Source organism: Mytilus californianus, unplaced genomic scaffold (assembly GCF_021869535.1).
Source record: "Mytilus californianus isolate M0D057914Y unplaced genomic scaffold, xbMytCali1.0.p SCAF_7, whole genome shotgun sequence".
NCBI lineage: Eukaryota > Metazoa > Mollusca > Bivalvia > Mytilida > Mytilidae > Mytilus > Mytilus californianus.
This window is the reverse complement of record NW_026262723.1, coordinates 6,037,580-6,057,877: the sequence shown is the minus strand read 5'-3', so window position 1 is coordinate 6,057,877 and position 20,298 is coordinate 6,037,580. Positions and strand designations below refer to the sequence as shown.

Sequence of the window (20,298 nt, the reverse complement as noted above, 5' to 3'; positions counted from 1 at the left end):
AGTAATAATATGATAAAGAATGGACAGACTTTCCTTTTAAAAAGTTTTCAACAGATGTTTAATACTTGTCTGTCTTCAGGTATATACCCAACATCTTGGGCTGAAGGTTATATTACACCAATTTTTAAAAGCAATGATACAAGTGACCCTAACAATTATAGAGGAATAACAATAACAAGTGCAATTGGAAAGCTTTTTAATAGAATATTAAGTCTAAGACTGGACAAATTTCTTCAGGAACATAATATTATACATGATAGTCAAATTGGATTCACAAGGAAAGCCAGAACTGCAGATCATATGTTTATTTTAAACTGTCTTATTAACAAATACTGTAATTCAAAAGAAGGTAGACTGTTTGCCTGTTTTGTTGATTTTCAGAAGGCTTTTGATACTGTTATACATACAGGGATCAAGATTAAACTACTAGATATTGGGGCTGGGTCTTATTTTTATAACATTATTAAAAGTATGTATGAAATTAGCAAATCATGTGTCAAAATTCAAAATCAAGTAAGTGATTTTTTCCCATTAGATATTGGAGTCAAACAAGGTGACAACCTCAGTCCGAATTTATTCAAGATATTCATAAATGATTTGCCCAGATATTTGTCAGATACTAGAGACCCAGTTAATGTCAATGACAAAGATCTACATTGTTTAATGTATGCTGATGATATTGTTTTATTATCTACATCAGCTGAAGGACTACGAGAAAAGCTGGGAATGCTTGATAAATTTTGCAAAGATTGGTGTCTCAATGTGAATACTAATAAGACAAAGGTGCTGATTTTCAACAAGGCAGGCAGACATGTAAAACAGATATTCACATTTCAGAATATAAATCTGGAATGTGTTTCAAAATACAAATACCTAGGTTTATATTTAAGCTCATCTGGTTCATTCAGTTATGCTCAAAATGAACTATACAAAAAATCCCTGAAAGCTCATTTCAAATTAAGGAAAGATCTTTTATCACTTAATCCTGATGTAAAAACAAGTATTCATGTTTTTGACCACACTGTAAAACCTATTTTATTATATGGTAGCGAAATATGGGGGATGTTTAATTCTCTTTCCTCTAAATGTAAGAAGGAAGATATATCTTTTGAAAAATTATATTCAGGTTTACCCTGTGAGAAACTTCATATAAAATTTTGTAAATTTATACTTGGGGTACACAAGAAAACAACAAATGCTGCAGTGTTATCTGAACTTGGAAGATTTCCAATATATTTTAATATTATAAAAGGAATGTTATTGTACTGGTATAGATTAGAGAATTTAGGTAATAATTTTCCTCTATTAAAAGAGGCATATACACAATCAAAGACACTACATCACATGAATATAACATCATGGTATGGTTCAATAAATGTTGTTTTTAAAATACTTGGTATTGACTATACAAATGCCATAAATGCTCCATTTTGTGAATCCTTATACAAATTTAAGAAATATATACAAACCAAGCTATCAATATTGTTTATTAGCTGTTGGAAAAAACAAATAGATAAATTTTCAGACAGTAAACTGAAAACCTACCTTTTATATAAAACAAATTTTGGTTTTGAAAAATATCTAACATTGATCAAGAATTTTGAACTTAGAAGAAGTTTTACTAAATTACGTGTATCTTCTCATAGATTACAAATAGAATTAGGTAGATATCAGGGTATTCCCCGAATTAACAGAATATGTAATAAATGTTCTTCCAATACTGTCGAAGATGAGGCTCATTTTCTATTTGATTGTAACAAATTTGAGGATGATAGAAATTGTATGTTAGCTAGTATTGCACAATATAATTCTTATTTTAATCATATGAGCAGTCAAAGCAAAATTATCTGGTTATTTAGTGTAGAAAATGTTGAGTTACTTAAAATAATATGTAATTTTATATACAAACATCTTCCTTAGTGAAGATTAGTTAAAGGAAATCTATGTGTGTATATACATTTGATTGGACATAGAAAATTATATTCATCTGAATATCACAAACATACTAGCCGATTAAAAAAAAAAAAATAATTGTTAAGATATATTATTTATTCAAATGTTCTCTTATATCCTTGAGGCATCGTCCCCTGGTATCAACTGCATTCAAGTTACCTATGATGCTTCCTTGTTTGCTTTTGATACAGGTAGGAAAGAGACATTTACACACATTTTACATGCCTATGGCCCATAAGGTATCGCCCCCTGGTGTCAGCTGCCTTTAGGAAACCATAATACTTTCCTATTTGCTGCTGACACAGGATGAGTCATGGACATGTTTAATTTCTACTTTCTTTTTGGCTAATTATTATATATTTAATTGATCCAACTTTTTGTGTACTATACATATGTGGATATCTATTTTTCTTTTTTTCTTTTTGGGCTGCTTGTTTGTTATCTATATCAACCACACTTGCAATAAAATGCATTAGTATTAAAAAAAAAAACATACTATAGATTCTTTATCTACGTATTCTTTAAGAACTTAAATAGTTCACGTTTAACTTTTTTTTTTTATCTCATTGTTTGTATTGTATTATGAAAAATTATTGATGTTGTAATGTTTATGCCCTTTGGGGCCCATAATTGGAAATAAAATATCTTATCTTATCTTATCTTATAAGGGGTTTCCGTTTTGAATTTTCCTTGGAGTTCGGTATTTTTGTTATTTTACTTTTTTGTATACTATGTCACAGTCCAGTCTTTTGTTATGTCGTGCTTTGCCATTCTGTGCTTTGCCATTCTGTGCTTTGCCATTCTGTGCTTTGCCCATGTATGATAGGTATAAACAAATAATTAGATCAAGTAAGTTTTATTTAAAGTCAGCAAGATTAGCAAGATCAATAGCAATACAACATCAGCTCGCATTGAACTTTTGAAATGACATAAAATATTCAAGCCAACTATCAATTATATATTATAGCCACAAGGGCTCTATATTGGAAATAGATGATACATTTTGATTTACACGGGGATTTTATATGTTTTGTTGGGAATTTGATGTAACACTAACCGTTATAATAGAAGTCATACACAGCACATAAAAAACACGAAAATCAATTTAAAATACCCAAAGTATATTTAGGCATGTAAGACACATAAAAATACAAAACACACATAAATTACAAAAAAACAACAACACAATTTGAGTATTCAAAGCAACGAAAAACACATGTAAATGATAAAACATGCATAGCAGCACATCTAAAACACATTAAGCATAATCGGTCAAAGCAAAGCACATCATCGAAAAGCAATTATGCATTAAAAAATTCATATAAAGCAGAAAATATGATTATACACTATGATGATGATGATGCATTTTAGGTAAAATGCTTAGAAAGGCTATGATTTTTTACACGCTTTACAGCTGCAGTTTTTACCATTTTGGATAAAGATATGAGAGGTTTTAGAAGTGATTAAAATTAGACGTTTTTCTTTATTCTCTCAGGTAGAAAATTCCAAATAACTGGAGCAGCGTATCTGAAGATTGTTTTTCATACCTTGTGGTCTTAACTAGTGGAACCTGCAAGAAGTTAGTATATTTGAAATTATATTTATTATTTTGTTATACAATCAAATCTGTACGACATAACAGATTGTGCCAAACTATTCCCTATTTCATTCATCATTTAGATTGTAAACTCATTTTACTTAGGTTAGCGGTAGTCCTATAATATAAGACTTCGTAGGTTCATATCGTTTGCATTCAACGTTTTTTCTCGGATATCTTTTTTACTATCAATGCTGAACCACGTTGGGAACTTGTTACGAGAAAGTAGCTACTTCCGATAAGACTTCGTGGTTCAGCGTTGATATTAAAAAAAAAATATCCGATGAAAAACGTTGAATGCAAACGATATGAATCTTCTTATATTATAGGACTATGGCTAACGTACTCCGTCACAATTTTGAAAATGTTTTTTTTTACTCTGGAGAAATTGCAATATACGTTCAGTGTCGATGTGAGGTAAACTTCATTGAAAAATTACTCGGAATTATATTGTGAATTATTCCCCTTTAATCGCAACTTAGGATTTTAGTGCTTACAAAAATTACAATTGCCAAATTAACATATTATACTGAATAAATAGCTTGACCGTTTTGATGTAATTAGCTTTTGAAATACATGTATGTCAGAAAAGGGAACCGGGCTGGTTGGGGTCTCGAAGAACTGGTCCACCATATGTTTAGGTGCATGTCTCAGGCCAGGAACCTCGTCTTTTGTCGTTTTTAATGATGAATTTATTCATACTTTTTTCTCGACCCTGGACGATTTAGAGCTTGATATATTTAACAGACTTATGTCTTTTGTTATTTGTAGAATTTGGTGTTAAAGGTATAGATCTTTGATATAGTATCCGTTTAATTTATTCCAAACTTTTTTTATCGCTTCAGAGCGACTGAGAGCTAGATATATTGTACATACACTTTTGTTATTTAGAGAATATAGTGTTGATGGTAAATATCTTTGGTTAAGCCTCTGTTGAAGTTTATTCGCAATTAGTTTTTTCTCGAGTCGGGGCTATTTGAAGCTGGACATATTTCACAGACACCTGTCTATTTTCGAAGGTTGCATGTTGACCTCTAGATTTCCTTGGATTAGTTGCGTCGCTGCTTTGCTGTAATCTAACTTACCATAATATAAGATCTTACAGATACGTAGGCTTTTGGCTACTTTAAAATAAAGGGTTAAAATAAACAAATACCGTAGGCGCGGATCCAGGATTTAATGTTAGAAGTGAGGGCTTCGGATAATAAGAATCAAAGGACCTTATTTTGACACAAAATTGGCTGTAATTTTACCTTTATTATCAATTGTTTGAATGATGCCCGAAACCACGGGAAAATCGTGATCACGGATTAAAATCGTTATTACAAGTTGTATAATTCGTTATCAGGGATTAAATTCGTGATCACGAATATGTGGAATTATATATCATAGATTTTTGTAAATACATGTAATGTCAGATCACGATAAACTTGATTCGTTATCAAACATTTAAAAAAATGAGATAACAGATTTAAAATCAGTAATCAGGAATTGTAAACATCTGTGATAACGAATTTAATCCGTGATCACGAATTATACACTTCATTTAACGATTTTTTGTATTCGTGTTTTTTTTTTTTTTGGGAGGTCATAATTTGTGTAAACATAAGTATATATAAGTATGGGGCCCGCCTCCGGGTGCGGGATTTTCTCGCTGTGTTGGAGACCCATTGGTGGCCTTCAGCTGTTTTCTGCTCTTTGGTCGGGTTGTTGTCTCTTTGACACATTTCCCATTTCCATTCTCAATTTTACGTACAAAAAAAGTTAAATTTTAAAACTGCATTAAACATTTCATGAATATAACCTTGAAATTCAAATTCAAATTCAAATTCAGATTCAAATTCAAATTCAAATTCAAATTCAAATTCAAATTCAAATTCAAATTTTAATTCAAATCAATTCAAATCTTAATTCAAATCGTAATTCATATCGTAATTCAAATCGTAATTCAAATCGTAATTCAAATTTCAAATTTCAAATTTCAAATACGAATTCAAATTTAAATTCAAATTCAAATTCAAATTCAAATTCAAATTCAAATTCAAATTCAAATTTCAAATTTCAAATTTCAAATTCAAATACGAATTAAAATTCAAATTAAAATTAAAATTCAAATTCAAATTCAAATTCAAATTCAAATTCAAATTCAAATTCAAGTTCAAATTCAAATTATCAACAAAACACGCATAAAAGTTCATCATGGCATCATTAGTGTGGCTTGTTGGATAACGAGAGATAACTCTATATTTATAAATGACACTTTTTACCAAGTAGAGTATTCAAATTTGCTGGGTTTTTTTTCTTCAGCAAAATTAAGATTTCAAAACTCACATATTAGAGATAACGTTTTTTCTCGGATATCTTTTTTACTATCAATGCTGAACCACGTTGGGAACTTGCTACGAGAAAGTAGCTACTTCCGATAAGACTTCGTGGTTCAGCGTTGATATTAAAAAAAAAATATCCGATGAAAAACGTTGAATGCAAACGATATGAATCTTCTTATATTATAGGACTATGGCTAACGTACTCCGTCACAATTTTGAAAATGTTTTTTTTTACTCTGGAGAAATTGCAATATACGTTCAGTGTCGATGTGAGGTAAACTTCATTGAAAAATTACTCGGAATTATATTGTGAATTATTCCCCTTTAATCGCAACTTAGGATTTTAGTGCTTACAAAAATTACAATTGCCAAATTAACATATTATACTGAATAAATAGCTTGACCGTTTTGATGTAATTAGCTTTTGAAATACATGTATGTCAGAAAAGGGAACCGGGCTGGTTGGGGTCTCGAAGAACTGGTCCACCATATGTTTAGGTGCATGTCTCAGGCCAGGAACCTCGTCTTTTGTCGTTTTTAATGATGAATTTATTCATACTTTTTTCTCGACCCTGGACGATTTAGAGCTTGATATATTTAACAGACTTATGTCTTTTGTTATTTGTAGAATTTGGTGTTAAAGGTATAGATCTTTGATATAGTATCCGTTTAATTTATTCCAAACTTTTTTTATCGCTTCAGAGCGACTGAGATCTAGATATATTGTACATACACTTTTGTTATTTAGAGAATATAGTGTTGATGGTAAATATCTTTGGTTAAGCCTCTGTTGAAGTTTATTCGCAATTAGTTTTTTCTCGAGTCGGGGCTATTTGAAGCTGGACATATTTCACAGACACCTGTCTATTCAGTTCGAAGATTGCATGTTGACCTCTAGATTTCCTTGGATTAGTTGCGTCGCTGCTTTGCTGTAATCTAACTTACCATAATATAAGATCTTACAGATACGTAGGCTTTTGGCTACTTTAAAATAAAGGGTTAAAATAAACAAATACCGTAGGCGCGGATCCAGGATTTATACGGTTAGAAGTGAGGGCTTCGGATAATAAGAATCAAAGGACCTTATTTTGACACAAAATTGGCTGTAATTTTACCTTTATTATCAATTGTTTGAATGATGCCCGAAACCACGGGAAAATCGTGATCACGGATTAAAATCGTTATTACAAGTTGTATAATTCGTTATCAGGGATTAAATTCGTGATCACGAATATGTGGAATTATATATTATAGATTTTTGTAAATACATGTAATGTCAGATCACGATAAACTTAATTCGTTATCAAACATTTAAAAAAATGAGATAACAGATTTAAAATCAGTAATCAGGAATTGTAAACATCTGTGATAACGAATTTAATCCGTGATCACGAATTATACACTTCATTTAACGATTTTTTGTATTCGTGTTTTTTTTTTTTTTGGGAGGTCATAATTTGTGTAAACATAAGTATATATAAGTATGGGGCCCGCCTCCGGGTGCGGGATTTTCTCGCTGTGTTGGAGACCCATTGGTGGCCTTCAGCTGTTTTCTGCTCTTTGGTCGGGTTGTTGTCTCTTTGACACATTTCCCATTTCCATTCTCAATTTTACGTACAAAAAAAGTTAAATTTTAAAACTGCATTAAACATTTCATGAATATAACCTTGAAATTCAAATTCAAATTCAAATTCAGATTCAAATTCAAATTCAAATTCAAATTCAAATTCAAATTCAAATTCAAATTTTAATTCAAATCAATTCAAATCTTAATTCAAATCGTAATTCATATCGTAATTCAAATCGTAATTCAAATCGTAATTCAAATTTCAAATTTCAAATTTCAAATACGAGTTCAAATTTAAATTCAAATTCAAATTCAAATTCAAATTCAAATTCAAATTCAAATTTCAAATTTCAAATTTCAAATTCAAATACGAATTAAAATTCAAATTAAAATTAAAATTCAAATTCAAATTCAAATTCAAATTCAAATTCAAATTCAAATTCAAGTTTAAATTCAAATTATCAACAAAACACGCATAAAAGTTCATCATGGCATCATTAGTGTGGCTTGTTGGATAACGAGAGATAACTCTATATTTATAAATGACACTTTTTACCAAGTAGAGTATTCAAATTTGCTGGGTTTTTTTTCTTCAGCAAAATTAAGATTTCAAAACTCACATATTAGAGATAACGTTTTTTCTCGGATATCTTTTTTACTATCAATGCTGAACCACGTTGGGAACTTGCTACGAGAAAGTAGCTACTTCCGATAAGACTTCGTGGTTCAGCGTTGATATTAAAAAAAAAATATCCGATGAAAAACGTTGAATGCAAACGATATGAATCTTCTTATATTATAGGACTATGGCTAACGTACTCCGTCACAATTTTGAAAATGTTTTTTTTTACTCTGGAGAAATTGCAATATACGTTCAGTGTCGATGTGAGGTAAACTTCATTGAAAAATTACTCGGAATTATATTGTGAATTATTCCCCTTTAATCGCAACTTAGGATTTTAGTGCTTACAAAAATTACAATTGCCAAATTAACATATTATACTGAATAAATAGCTTGACCGTTTTGATGTAATTAGCTTTTGAAATACATGTATGTCAGAAAAGGGAACCGGGCTGGTTGGGGTCTCGAAGAACTGGTCCACCATATGTTTAGGTGCATGTCTCAGGCCAGGAACCTCGTCTTTTGTCGTTTTTAATGATGAATTTATTCATACTTTTTTCTCGACCCTGGACGATTTAGAGCTTGATATATTTAACAGACTTATGTCTTTTGTTATTTGTAGAATTTGGTGTTAAAGGTATAGATCTTTGATATAGTATCCGTTTAATTTATTCCAAACTTTTTTTATCGCTTCAGAGCGACTGAGATCTAGATATATTGTACATACACTTTTGTTATTTAGAGAATATAGTGTTGATGGTAAATATCTTTGGTTAAGCCTCTGTTGAAGTTTATTCGCAATTAGTTTTTTCTCGAGTCGGGGCTATTTGAAGCTGGACATATTTCACAGACACCTGTCTATTCAGTTCGAAGATTGCATGTTGACCTCTAGATTTCCTTGGATTAGTTGCGTCGCTGCTTTGCTGTAATCTAACTTACCATAATATAAGATCTTACAGATACGTAGGCTTTTGGCTACTTTAAAATAAAGGGTTAAAATAAACAAATACCGTAGGCGCGGATCCAGGATTTATACGGTTAGAAGTGAGGGCTTCGGATAATAAGAATCAAAGGACCTTATTTTGACACAAAATTGGCTGTAATTTTACTTTTATTATCAATTGTTTGAATGATGCCCGAAACCACGGGAAAATCGTGATCACGGATTAAAATCGTTATTACAAGTTGTATAATTCGTTATCAGGGATTAAATTCGTGATCACGAATATGTGGAATTATATATTATAGATTTTTGTAAATACATGTAATGTCAGATCACGATAAACTTAATTCGTTATCAAACATTTAAAAAAATGAGATAACAGATTTAAAATCAGTAATCAGGAATTGTAAACATCTGTGATAACGAATTTAATCCGTGATCACGAATTATACACTTCATTTAACGATTTTTTGTATTCGTGTTTTTTTTTTTGGGAGGTCATAATTTGTGTAAACATAAGTATATATAAGTATGGGGCCCGCCTCCGGGTGCGGGATTTTCTCGCTGTGTTGGAGACCCATTGGTGGCCTTCAGCTGTTTTCTGCTCTTTGGTCGGGTTGTTGTCTCTTTGACACATTTCCAATTTCCATTCTCAATTTTACGTACAAAAAAAGTTAAATTTTAAAACTGCAAAAAACATTTCATGAATATAACTTTGAAATTCAAATTCAAATTCAAATTCAAATTCAAATTCAAATCTTAATTCAAATCAATTAAAATCTTAATTCAAATCGTAATTCAAATCGTAATTCAAATTTCAAATTTCAAATTTCAAATTTCAAATACGAATTCAAATTTAAATTCAAATTCAAATTCAAATTCAAATTCAAATTCAAATTCAAATTATTCAAATTCAAATTCAAATTCAAATTTCAAATTTCAAATTTCAAATTCAAGTACGAATTCAAATTCAAATTCAAATTCAAATTCAAATTCAAATTCAAATTCAAATTCAAATTCAAATTATCAACAAAACACGCATAAAAGTTCATCATGGCATCATTAGTGTGGCTTGTTGGAAAACGAGAGACAACTCTATATTTATAAATGACACTTTTTACCAAGTAGAGTATTCAAATTTGCTGGTTTTTTTTTCTTCAGCAAAATTAAGATTTCAAAACTCACATATTAGAGATAACAAGAATATTATGTGTCCATAGTACACAGATGAAACAAGCGAATATAAATCTTACAAAAGTTAGAAGATGACCCAAGATATTAAAATAGAAAAAGGAAAATAAAGCAAATGTCACTGGCATATTTTGGTAATATTTTAAATGTTATGATTGAATGGTGGAAAATTTGTAACGCAAATCTCGCCAGAAAGCAAATTAACGACTAACACAATGTTACAAATGTACCGTCAACCCTGTCTTCGCCTTTTAAAGTTAGCCAATCATCGGTACCGTTACAACCATATTTCGGAAAATCTGCACGGAGAAATGGCTGCCAATTACTCTGAAGAGCAGAGTCTCAAAGAATGCGAAAACTACGTGCAAAAGCACAATATACAACAAGTTTTGAAAGATTGTATTGTACAATTATGTGTTAGCCATCCAGACAACCCAATAATATTCCTCCGAGATTACTTCGATAAGCTTGACAAGGTAAGTTACTGGTGACATTTCACATTTACCAAAACAAAACATATCAACATGGTGTCCTCCGCGACGTCCGCGTTATAAATGCACCGGTCTATATGAATAAAAAAGAAAATTCTACTCATAAGTCAAACCTAACAACTTATTATGAATTAATGGACTATTGTAGAACATTGAATGTACAATAGTGGTTTATAATGGATGTAGTTGAAATAAATGTAGTCTATTAAAACAAGTTTGGGAAGATCTCCATAAATAGGTTCTATCCCAATTTATGGGTATTAGACCAAAATCGGGTATCAGATTACAGTGTTATTATAAAACGAATTTTGAATTTCATCATAATGGCTGTCATGGCGCAAATGTTCATATAAATGACAACATTTTCAACTTTTAGGAAAATAGTTAAAAATGCTCTGAATACAAAAATAATAGCCTCCCAAAAGCAAATGCAAAATGCTACTTTATTAACTTTTATCCAGATGATATTTCAGTCACTGTATGTATGAGAAAAATGTTTGAAATCCAAAGTTTATATTTTTATCACTGATATTTGCTACCTGTTTTGGGGTTTAATACCTGTAATGGGGATAATACCCATTTATGATGATCTGTCCCAACCTGCTAAACATTCAGTAAAACTTAACCTTGTTTTTGCCAGTTATCTTTCAAATACTAGTGTGTATTTTGTAGCATGTATTCGGAATAATGTGTAACCCCTGATTGTTGTCAAATTGCAATGAATTAGTTGGAAATTTTAATTTTGCCCACTTCCTGACATTTTCATTGCAATACCTACCAACTTGACCCCATAATTCAATTATATGTGGTTGCTTTTTCTATAAAAATAAAAGACCAATAAACTACTATGAACCATTATTTTCAAAACTTACAGTGCCCCAAGCTAGCGGACAAGTTGTAATAGGTATAAATAACAAATGCATAAATGGTTAGATTCATTTGAATGATGATTGTAAATGTTTTTAACACTGGTAATTTATCAGCAAAAGGTGTGATAAAATACATGTACATTGTACAATGGGAAATTTTCTTTCAAAACGTGTTTCTCAAAGTTAGAAATTCTACTGTTGGAAATTTGAAAAGTTGGCATCTATGCCAGTATGGGTGTTCAAGTTTATTCTGCATTGTTCATGCTTTGACTTTCTGTAATCTTTCAGTTATGAAACTCCAATTTGGGCCATCCAATGATAAAAATGTCAATTTTGACAACTTTTCTTCCTATTTCTTGCTCTTCATGACCCACATATGTCGACAAGTGTAGCTTCTTGTAGCCTGGATAGATAGTGGGCCTCAGTTAACACATTGACCACAAAAGTGTTTATCTTCAAGGAAATCAGAGGCTGTAATATAACAGCCCCTAATTAGTTTGGATTAAGAGTTTGGTGTTGATGGAGGATCTTTGGTAGTCTCTTGAATGTATTCATAATTTATTGAAACTAGGGACAATTAAGAGCTTGATGTTTGGTTAAGACATTTATATGTTTGTCTATTGTTCATATGTTGCCTTGTTGATATCTTATTCTTTTATTGTGTTTTTGGTGGCTATCTCAATTGACATAAATTATTCTCTATATCGTCTCTTAACAATATGCCTATACAAAACACAAAATGTGAAAAAATTTACCTTTTATTTACAAAGCAACATTAAAGTAAACAATTTCTGACATATCAATCTGCAATATAAAGTGTTGTTTCAATAAAGCATAACTTAATAAATGTGCTTATGTTTATCTGCCATTAGTTTGTATGAAACTTTTGATAAAATGAATAAATAAATATAAGGACAAGGTACATTTTAGCGTTATGCGATCCTAGGGCCTCATAGAAAATTGAAATTTGTTTGATACTATTATTTATGTTTTAAACTTGTAAATAAAAGCTTGATGAAAAAAAATATTTACATTAGACACTGACCATGCATCTTTTATTGTTTTTTTCAGGAGGGAAGGGAAGGGTGTTTTGTTTGTTTGATTGTAAATTTCTACAATATAATTTGTTTTATCCTTCTGGAGCACCTGAGGTCAACCTGAGTTTAGTTTAAAAAGGATTCCTGTTGGTATTGCTTTAGTTTTCAGTGTTGTTTTTAGTGCTTATTTAATTTTTCAATATCTGTGTTGTTTTTACATGTAATAATAGTCTTGTCTATCCTGTGCTTCAATTTCAAAATTTAAGATTTGGTCAAGGTCAAGGGTTTGAAAATTTACATGACCGATGGTTTACTAATTAGGTGATGTTTTGGAGTTAGATAATTATTTAAGAGACTATTATGTGATGCCTCATCCTGTGTGCAACAAATGGTCAATATGTTAGGGTTGCTACATTTTAAGAAACTGATTGTCATTTCATATATTGTAGCTGTTTTAAGCATGACAGATATACTCAAATAAATATATCATATTTTGTTAAGAACATTGATTTATAGCTGAATTTTTCAAATTGTAGAATTTTTTTTTATGACATTTGATTTCAAGGCCAATTTGGTCCCAGAAGGTACCTTTCCCCTTTTTACATGTTTTACATTGTTATTTAAAGTGTCTCAGACCAAATGTTTCAGAAAATGTCATTAAAATGCTTTTTGCACAAATGATGTTAACTAGGTCTTTTATTGTAAATGTTATCTTAATTAATTAGTTCTAATCTGTATTATGAAAAACCTGAAAAAGAAATGACTTGTTTGTTTCTGATTTCTGTGTCGTACTGTATATATATAGGAAGCTTTCAACAAGGACCGTAACTGTAACAGGCACCATGGGCACAAGGTATAGATCTAAAAGAGGGACAAAAGACACCAGAGGGACAGTCAAACTCCCAGATCGAAAACAAACTGACAACGCCATGGCCAAAAATATAAAGACAAACAGACAAATAATAGTACAGATGACACAACATAGAAAACCAAAGACTAAGCAACACGAACCCCACCAAAAACTGGGGGTGATCTCAGGTGCTCCGGAAGGGTAAGCAGATCCTGCTCCACATGTGGCGCCCGTCGTGTTGCTTATGTTATTACAAATCCGGTAAATAGTCTAATTTGGTAAGTCACATTCGTGAAAAGGGAGGGTATTGTAGTTACGACATAAGGAACATATCCAATATCATCTGTGAAACGGTTATTCCATAACGGTCAACCAACTGGTGATGGCATCCGTAAAATTTACGAAGGGATGACTTCAACTTCACCATTTGGAACTCTTGGTTTAATAGCTTCCTTGTGAGCAGCAATCCTCTATCAAGGAAATCATGATAGGAAACACAAGCCCGGGAATATCGTATCAATTGGGAGATACATACTCCGTATGCAGGCGCTGCTGGAATGTTGCTACATAGAAATGGAAAGTTCACAATTGGGAAGCTGAAATCATCTCTTTTGTCGTAAAGTTTTGTTTTCAACAGACCCTCATTGTCAGTTTCTAGATGTAAGTCAAGATATGAGGCAGACTTAACTGTATCTGTAGTATCCTTTATCTCTAGTTCGATGGGATAGATTCGTTCAACATAGTCACCAAATTTTGTATTATTTAGTGAGAGAACATCATCTATATAGCGGAACGTAGAGTTAAAGGATATTGCTAACTTCTTATCTTTCTTCCTAAGAAGTCTAAGAGTATTGGCAGTTCCGGAAAGTTAGTTCAAAGTCCAATTCAGCTCTCAAATACAATGGATGTTTTCCAAGATAATGGAATAATAGGGGAAATATTTCATTGGATTTCTGGAAAAGAAATAGTTAAGAGTGAAATCAATAAGCTATTGACCAATTTAATGTGTTGATCCTGCAGACACAAAGAAGCTTTGAATTACCATCATTCTTGTAACAGTAAAATTATCCTTGAATATTACCCCATATTAATCATCCTTGGGGGTGGATGGGGAGGTGGGGGGGGGGCTATTATTACCACTAGAAGGCAAGATATGTGATATTGAATAGGTTATAAAATCAGGTTGCAGAATATTAAATAGGCATTGCATAGTCATTATTTTTAACCAAAACAAGTTGTTAGACTCGAACAGGGAAAAAATGAAAAATGTTGGGTCAGCAAAAAAACAAAAGAAAATAGAGAATCTTGCAAGGGAAATAAAATTGAGAATGGAAATGCATACAATTGAAACTATAACATTTGATGACTTGAAAATTATTAATCATAGACATAATTTCTCTCCAGTTTTACACCTATGACATTTTGACTTTAGAAGGTTGATTATTACTAACAGTGATTGCTTCTTTTCTTACAGTTTTGAACTGGTAATCTTTAGGATTAGGGCGATGGGATATGTTTCCAGAATTCACTCTTTTTTTAGGGTTCATATATATACATGTATAATATATTTTCCTTAATTGATTTTCATGTATATGTAGCAGCAGATGGGACATGTACCTTAGTTTGTTAATTGATTAACTAATCAGTCATATCCAACCATAAAATGACACATTGATGGTAAATTAAAACAGGCTGTCAGTCAGTATTTTTATTCAATTTATTGAAACTGGAGTTTTAAGACCAAATCATGACCAGTGCTTGCTATTTTGGGTCAATATATATATAATTACAATATTTGGTCTAATATGTGACTATTGATGGTATTTCCCATTTCACCATAATTTATGCTAGGCTATAAAGCATTATTTAGTCCTTCTTATAATGTTCATTTCATGTATGCATATGCAAATTTATGTGCAATTTAGTTAAGAATTATTTCAAAATAAAGCATTGGTACATGGACTATATATCAGTATACTTTACTATCCAGTAAGTATAAGAGATAAATATTTATTGATCAATTGGATAAGAAAGATAAGGGTGAGTGTAGTGTACATACCTTAAGACAAAAATCCCATGAAATTTTAGAAAATACACTGGTACATCAGTCTGAACCAACAAAGACTGGTTGAACCATGCAGTATAATGAAACTTTTACAGAACCCATGCAATTTTCAACAACATTTTTGGAATTTTAAATTGAATAATGATGATTGTCAAGTGAAATTTTGTTTGGATCAGTAAGATATTGTCTACTGGACAGCATGTCAGGTGAACCATCAAGCACCATTGTGAACACTGGAAATAATCCATATATACTCTGAGTCAAAAAAAAATTAGCAATGAATATCCTTAAATTTTACATTTTAGTTATAAACTCTACTTCTAAACATAACAATAGATAAATTATTTTTCCAAAAAAATAAACCATAAGTTGCAATTTTTACTTGTTAAAAAAAAAGTATTGGAAATTTATTTTGGCAACTTTTTAGAAAAGTTTAATTTCATTTTTTTTACTCAGTATATATAAAAAGATAATAGTCTGAGATTACTCTGAGTGCTGAATCTGAAGTCTGATGACCTTTAGTTAGGCCCCAACAAGTCTTAAATAGACCATACATCAGAGCAATCTCAGACTAAAAAAGATATTGCATTTCTTATTCTGTACAGTTGCTGAAGCATTCAACAATAATGAATATCTATCTTCTCACCAGGACTACATCAGGATTATTTCTACCTGTCTGTTTAATATCATTTATCTGTACATGTATATGTGACTTTTATCATCATATGGATTAAATATTTCTATTACCTTATGCATTTAACTTTCAACATCTACATTCAATGATGCTAATTAAATTTTCAATATACACAAAATCTTTTGAAAAGAAAATCTACCTATTTATAGAAAAAAACCCACAGAAAATCCATATATTAAAAACATGTTTCATATCAAAAATGAGGAAAAAAAATAAAAGTTGGAGAAAACATCTGGTACATTTAGAGGAAAATGTTTTCTAGAGTCATAGACACTACTATTTCTAGATATGGTAAGTTTATGTGTATTATATTATACCAAATGTACTTTTAGTAACAACTTGCAAACTTTTACGTCATTTGGTCTCTGGTGAAGAATTGTCTCATTGGCAATAATACCACATCATCTTATTTTTACATAAAATATACATTATTTGTGTTTTATGTACAATGTAAGCTACAGAAAGGAAGAAGAACACTTGTCATTTAATGATCAAGTGAATTAGGATTACACTTGCAAAAGATTGAGGCATTTATACAATTTTAAGGGAGTAAAAATTTTCGTTGCAGCTAGGTTAAGGAAAAGAAAGTAAACACAATCAATGTAAAAATATGCTTACGGAAGCCAGTTGGCTAGTAAAGGATGGGAGATAACTTGGTAAAGGGTAGTCCGACATTGCTCAGATTTCGGACAGCCTTTTGAGGGTCTATTCAGGGATGTATGCAAATTTTACATGGATATGAGGTGGCTATGTGAATCAAAGAAAAAGACTTGTCACTTGGTTAGGATAGGGTGAGGGATGGAGAAGAAAGCCAATATAAAAGTTAAAGGGAGATATACAAAGACTAGTCACTTGGTTAGGATAGGGTGTCAGAGGGATGGAGAAGGAAGCCCATATAAAAGTTTAAGGGAGATATACAAATTTCAATTGAATTTCATTACATTTTTTATCAGTGAAAAATGAATGGAGGAACTTACTATACACACATCAATGCTATTTTTATATATTTTTTAACTCAGAATTTATATTTGCATGTTTTTTTACCAAAATTCTTCAGATTTTTGTCCTTTTTAAAAAAAATATAAATCCTATTACTAAATAGAATCAGTTATTTCTTGATTAAAAATGTCAAAAAAAGGTTTTTTCTTCCCTTTTATACTTTATCAATCTTTTAGTATCTTACATATTTTTAGAAGGTACTAAACAGAGATTGTGGAAAGACATCATTGTCCCTTAAATTTTACACTAAACAACAGTAGTTTATAAATGAAAAACAATGAGAAATATATACTTTCTTAGATTAAGCCTTATGTATAAAACTGACGACACAGGAGTCCTGAACATTCCATAATATCTATTATGAGCTACTCAACCCTTCAGAATAGAAGTGCTATAGATTAATCAGAGAATAGTAGATTTCTTGTTAGCAGACATGTATCTCATCTTATTGTTAATGATTGTAAAGATCAGATACTCTCAGAGTCTGTTGTAGTAACATTGCCAGCTTTAATAAAGATGAGATAATAGACAGTTGATATATGTGTTTACTTCTAAGAAATAGGTTTTAAGGTGACTATGGCACTTCACCCTTTTATTGAATCAATAGTTTGTAATATGCACAGTAAATAAATATGTTAATTGTTTGATTGCATTGGAAGTTTGAATTCTAAGTGCATAGATCAATTCTTCTGTCTGATGGAGAAGTATTGTATTGTTTGTGAAGATACCATGCATGTTTGTAATTTAAATGCCTCATATAAAATGAAAGCATTGATTCTTCAACTCTAGTTTAAGATTAATTCTTCTATAACTGTTAGAAACTCTCAAGGTTACAGAACCAGGTTAGGTACGATTGAGGGTAATTGCCTCTAATCTCAGACAGCTATATGCAAATTTTTGTCTTGCATTAATTGTAAATATATTCTTAAGGAAGGTGAAAAATTTATGATACATGTACTATATTTTGACCTTATAAATCCCCTCTAATTCGTTAATCCCTGATTTTTCTTCCTTTTCATTTTTTTCTTGCTAGTTAACAACATATTTGATCAATACCAAAAATATATGTTGCTCTAAACTTTTCGTTTTCTTGCCTCACTAAAATTAGTTCTATGCTGCCTATGATGACACAAAAGCTCCCCCCTTTTTCCTCTAAAAAACAAATTCTCCTTTAGTAATAATTATAAAATATTGTCATACTTGCCAACTATTTAGACTTGTAACACTTTTTATGAGCTTATGACATAAGCCATTATCGACATGCTGTTGGAATGTGTGATTATTTTAGACATAAGAAGAAAGGGCTTTACTTCTTAAGACCTCATTATATTAATTTTTCATGGTTCTTTTAGGCTATAAGACATACCGTTGAGAAATGAACACATCAATTTTTATTACCAGATTCAATGTATGTATAAACATTCATGAGGGAGACATTTAGAATAGCCGTCTATGAAAATCCTTTCACGAATTTTAAAATAACCGTAATATATAGGTCTTAAATGGTACTGAAGGAATTAAATTTGTATGACTTAACTTTAGTGTTTGTGTAAAATACAAAACAGAAGACAGGATGATAATAAAATATTGATTTCACAAGGTCTTCTTATTGATGGAAATAAAATAACTATACAATGTCCACTGTAATCAGTCGATATGTAGTCTGTTGTGAAATATCTAGCCTTTCATCTAAGCTTATGATGTTGGGAAGGATGGTCCATTTGGATGAAAGAATGATCTTAAATTACTACCCATCCCGTTAGAGATGGTATTGTCTCAATCATTTTTGTTATAGAAAAGAAAAGATATGGTGTATCATTATTAATGACACAAGATCACTACAGGCACATTTAAAAAAAAACGCACAGCCTTTAACTATGAGAAAAACCCATACCGTATAATCGGCTATAAAAGGCCCAGACATGAAAAATATAAAAAGTTCATTTGAGTGAACTCACGGCCTAATTTATAACATAGCAATTTATAAAAAACAAATATGACAAACATGAACCAACGACAACCACTGAACTACAGGCTCCTGACTTGGGACAGGCACATAAAGAATGTGGCGGGGTTAAAATGTTTGACCTGGTTTTATGATTACAGTCCAGTTATTTCTTTAGGGTAGTACAGCAGGCATTTGGGCGGGCAGCTGGCTCCAGCTGTTTCTATGCAATAACTGGAAAAATTGTTGAACAAAGGCCTTTCAAAATTTGATATGTTGTTACTGATGACAAAGAGGAGGTCGAGTTTGATATTAACGATTTTTATTTATGCCATTCAGAAATTTATGGACCTTGATTGATTGGAAAATCACACTTTATTTAGATTCCATTGATAGCTTGAGAACTGTTGATCATTATTCTTTTTAAATTTAAATTTTTGTTTCTCAAAACAAAATGAAGGTCAAGGATGGTTTTGACAATTTTCGCTTTTGCTTTTTGGAAGTGACAGTCCTTGTTTGATTTAACAATTACTCTAATAAATAGAAAAAACCCTGTTTGCTGTCTTTTTGACAGCCTCTTTACAGTCGGAGGGCCTGGGTGGCTGAGTGGTCCAAGTAAGGCAACTACAGTATCACCTAAGTGTAGCAGATGCCTTCTACTCCATTAATTGAAAATAATTTGAAAGGCTACTACATCTTAAATGACTGGGATTGCCTATTTTACTGTCTAAGGTCTGCCCGGTTCTCTCAGGACACTCCAGCTTCCTCCACCAATGAAAACTGGTCACCATGATACAGCCATTTAAAGAGTGCTGAAACTGGCGTTGGAACACCAACAATCAATAAATCAATCAAATCAATTAATCTTTATAGTTAATGACTAAGAAAAGATAAGTTGTATAAATGTTAATGGAACATTAGCTAAACAAAGGCTTTCTGAAAAAAAATCAAGAATTATTTGGCACTCAGATCTTTAAAACACATAAGAAATTTTAAGCTTAGGGTGAGAGTAGCAACAGGAATTGATTTTGGTCTATTCTTCTTAACAGAACTGAAACTTTCTGTTACTGAATAGTACAGGTTCTTTATATTTAAATTCAAAATTCGCAGAAGAAATGCTGAGAAACTCGAGAATAAGAAGAAAAATC

The 20,298-nt window shown here is 31.2% G+C and overlaps 1 protein-coding gene across 1 annotated transcript in view; it reads left to right on the top strand.

Moving 5' to 3' along the window:
* The first annotated feature begins 10,497 nt into the window (after window positions 1-10,497).
* The window catches only part of LOC127709852 (cAMP-dependent protein kinase regulatory subunit-like), a 102,364-nt gene continuing 92,563 nt past the window's right edge, over window positions 10,498-20,298 (top strand). The window contains exon 1 of the mRNA XM_052215522.1: window positions 10,498-10,676. Within this exon, the coding sequence (XP_052071482.1) occupies window positions 10,512-10,676 (165 nt within the window). The 5' untranslated portion in view covers window positions 10,498-10,511. The remainder of the gene's footprint in view (window positions 10,677-20,298) is intronic.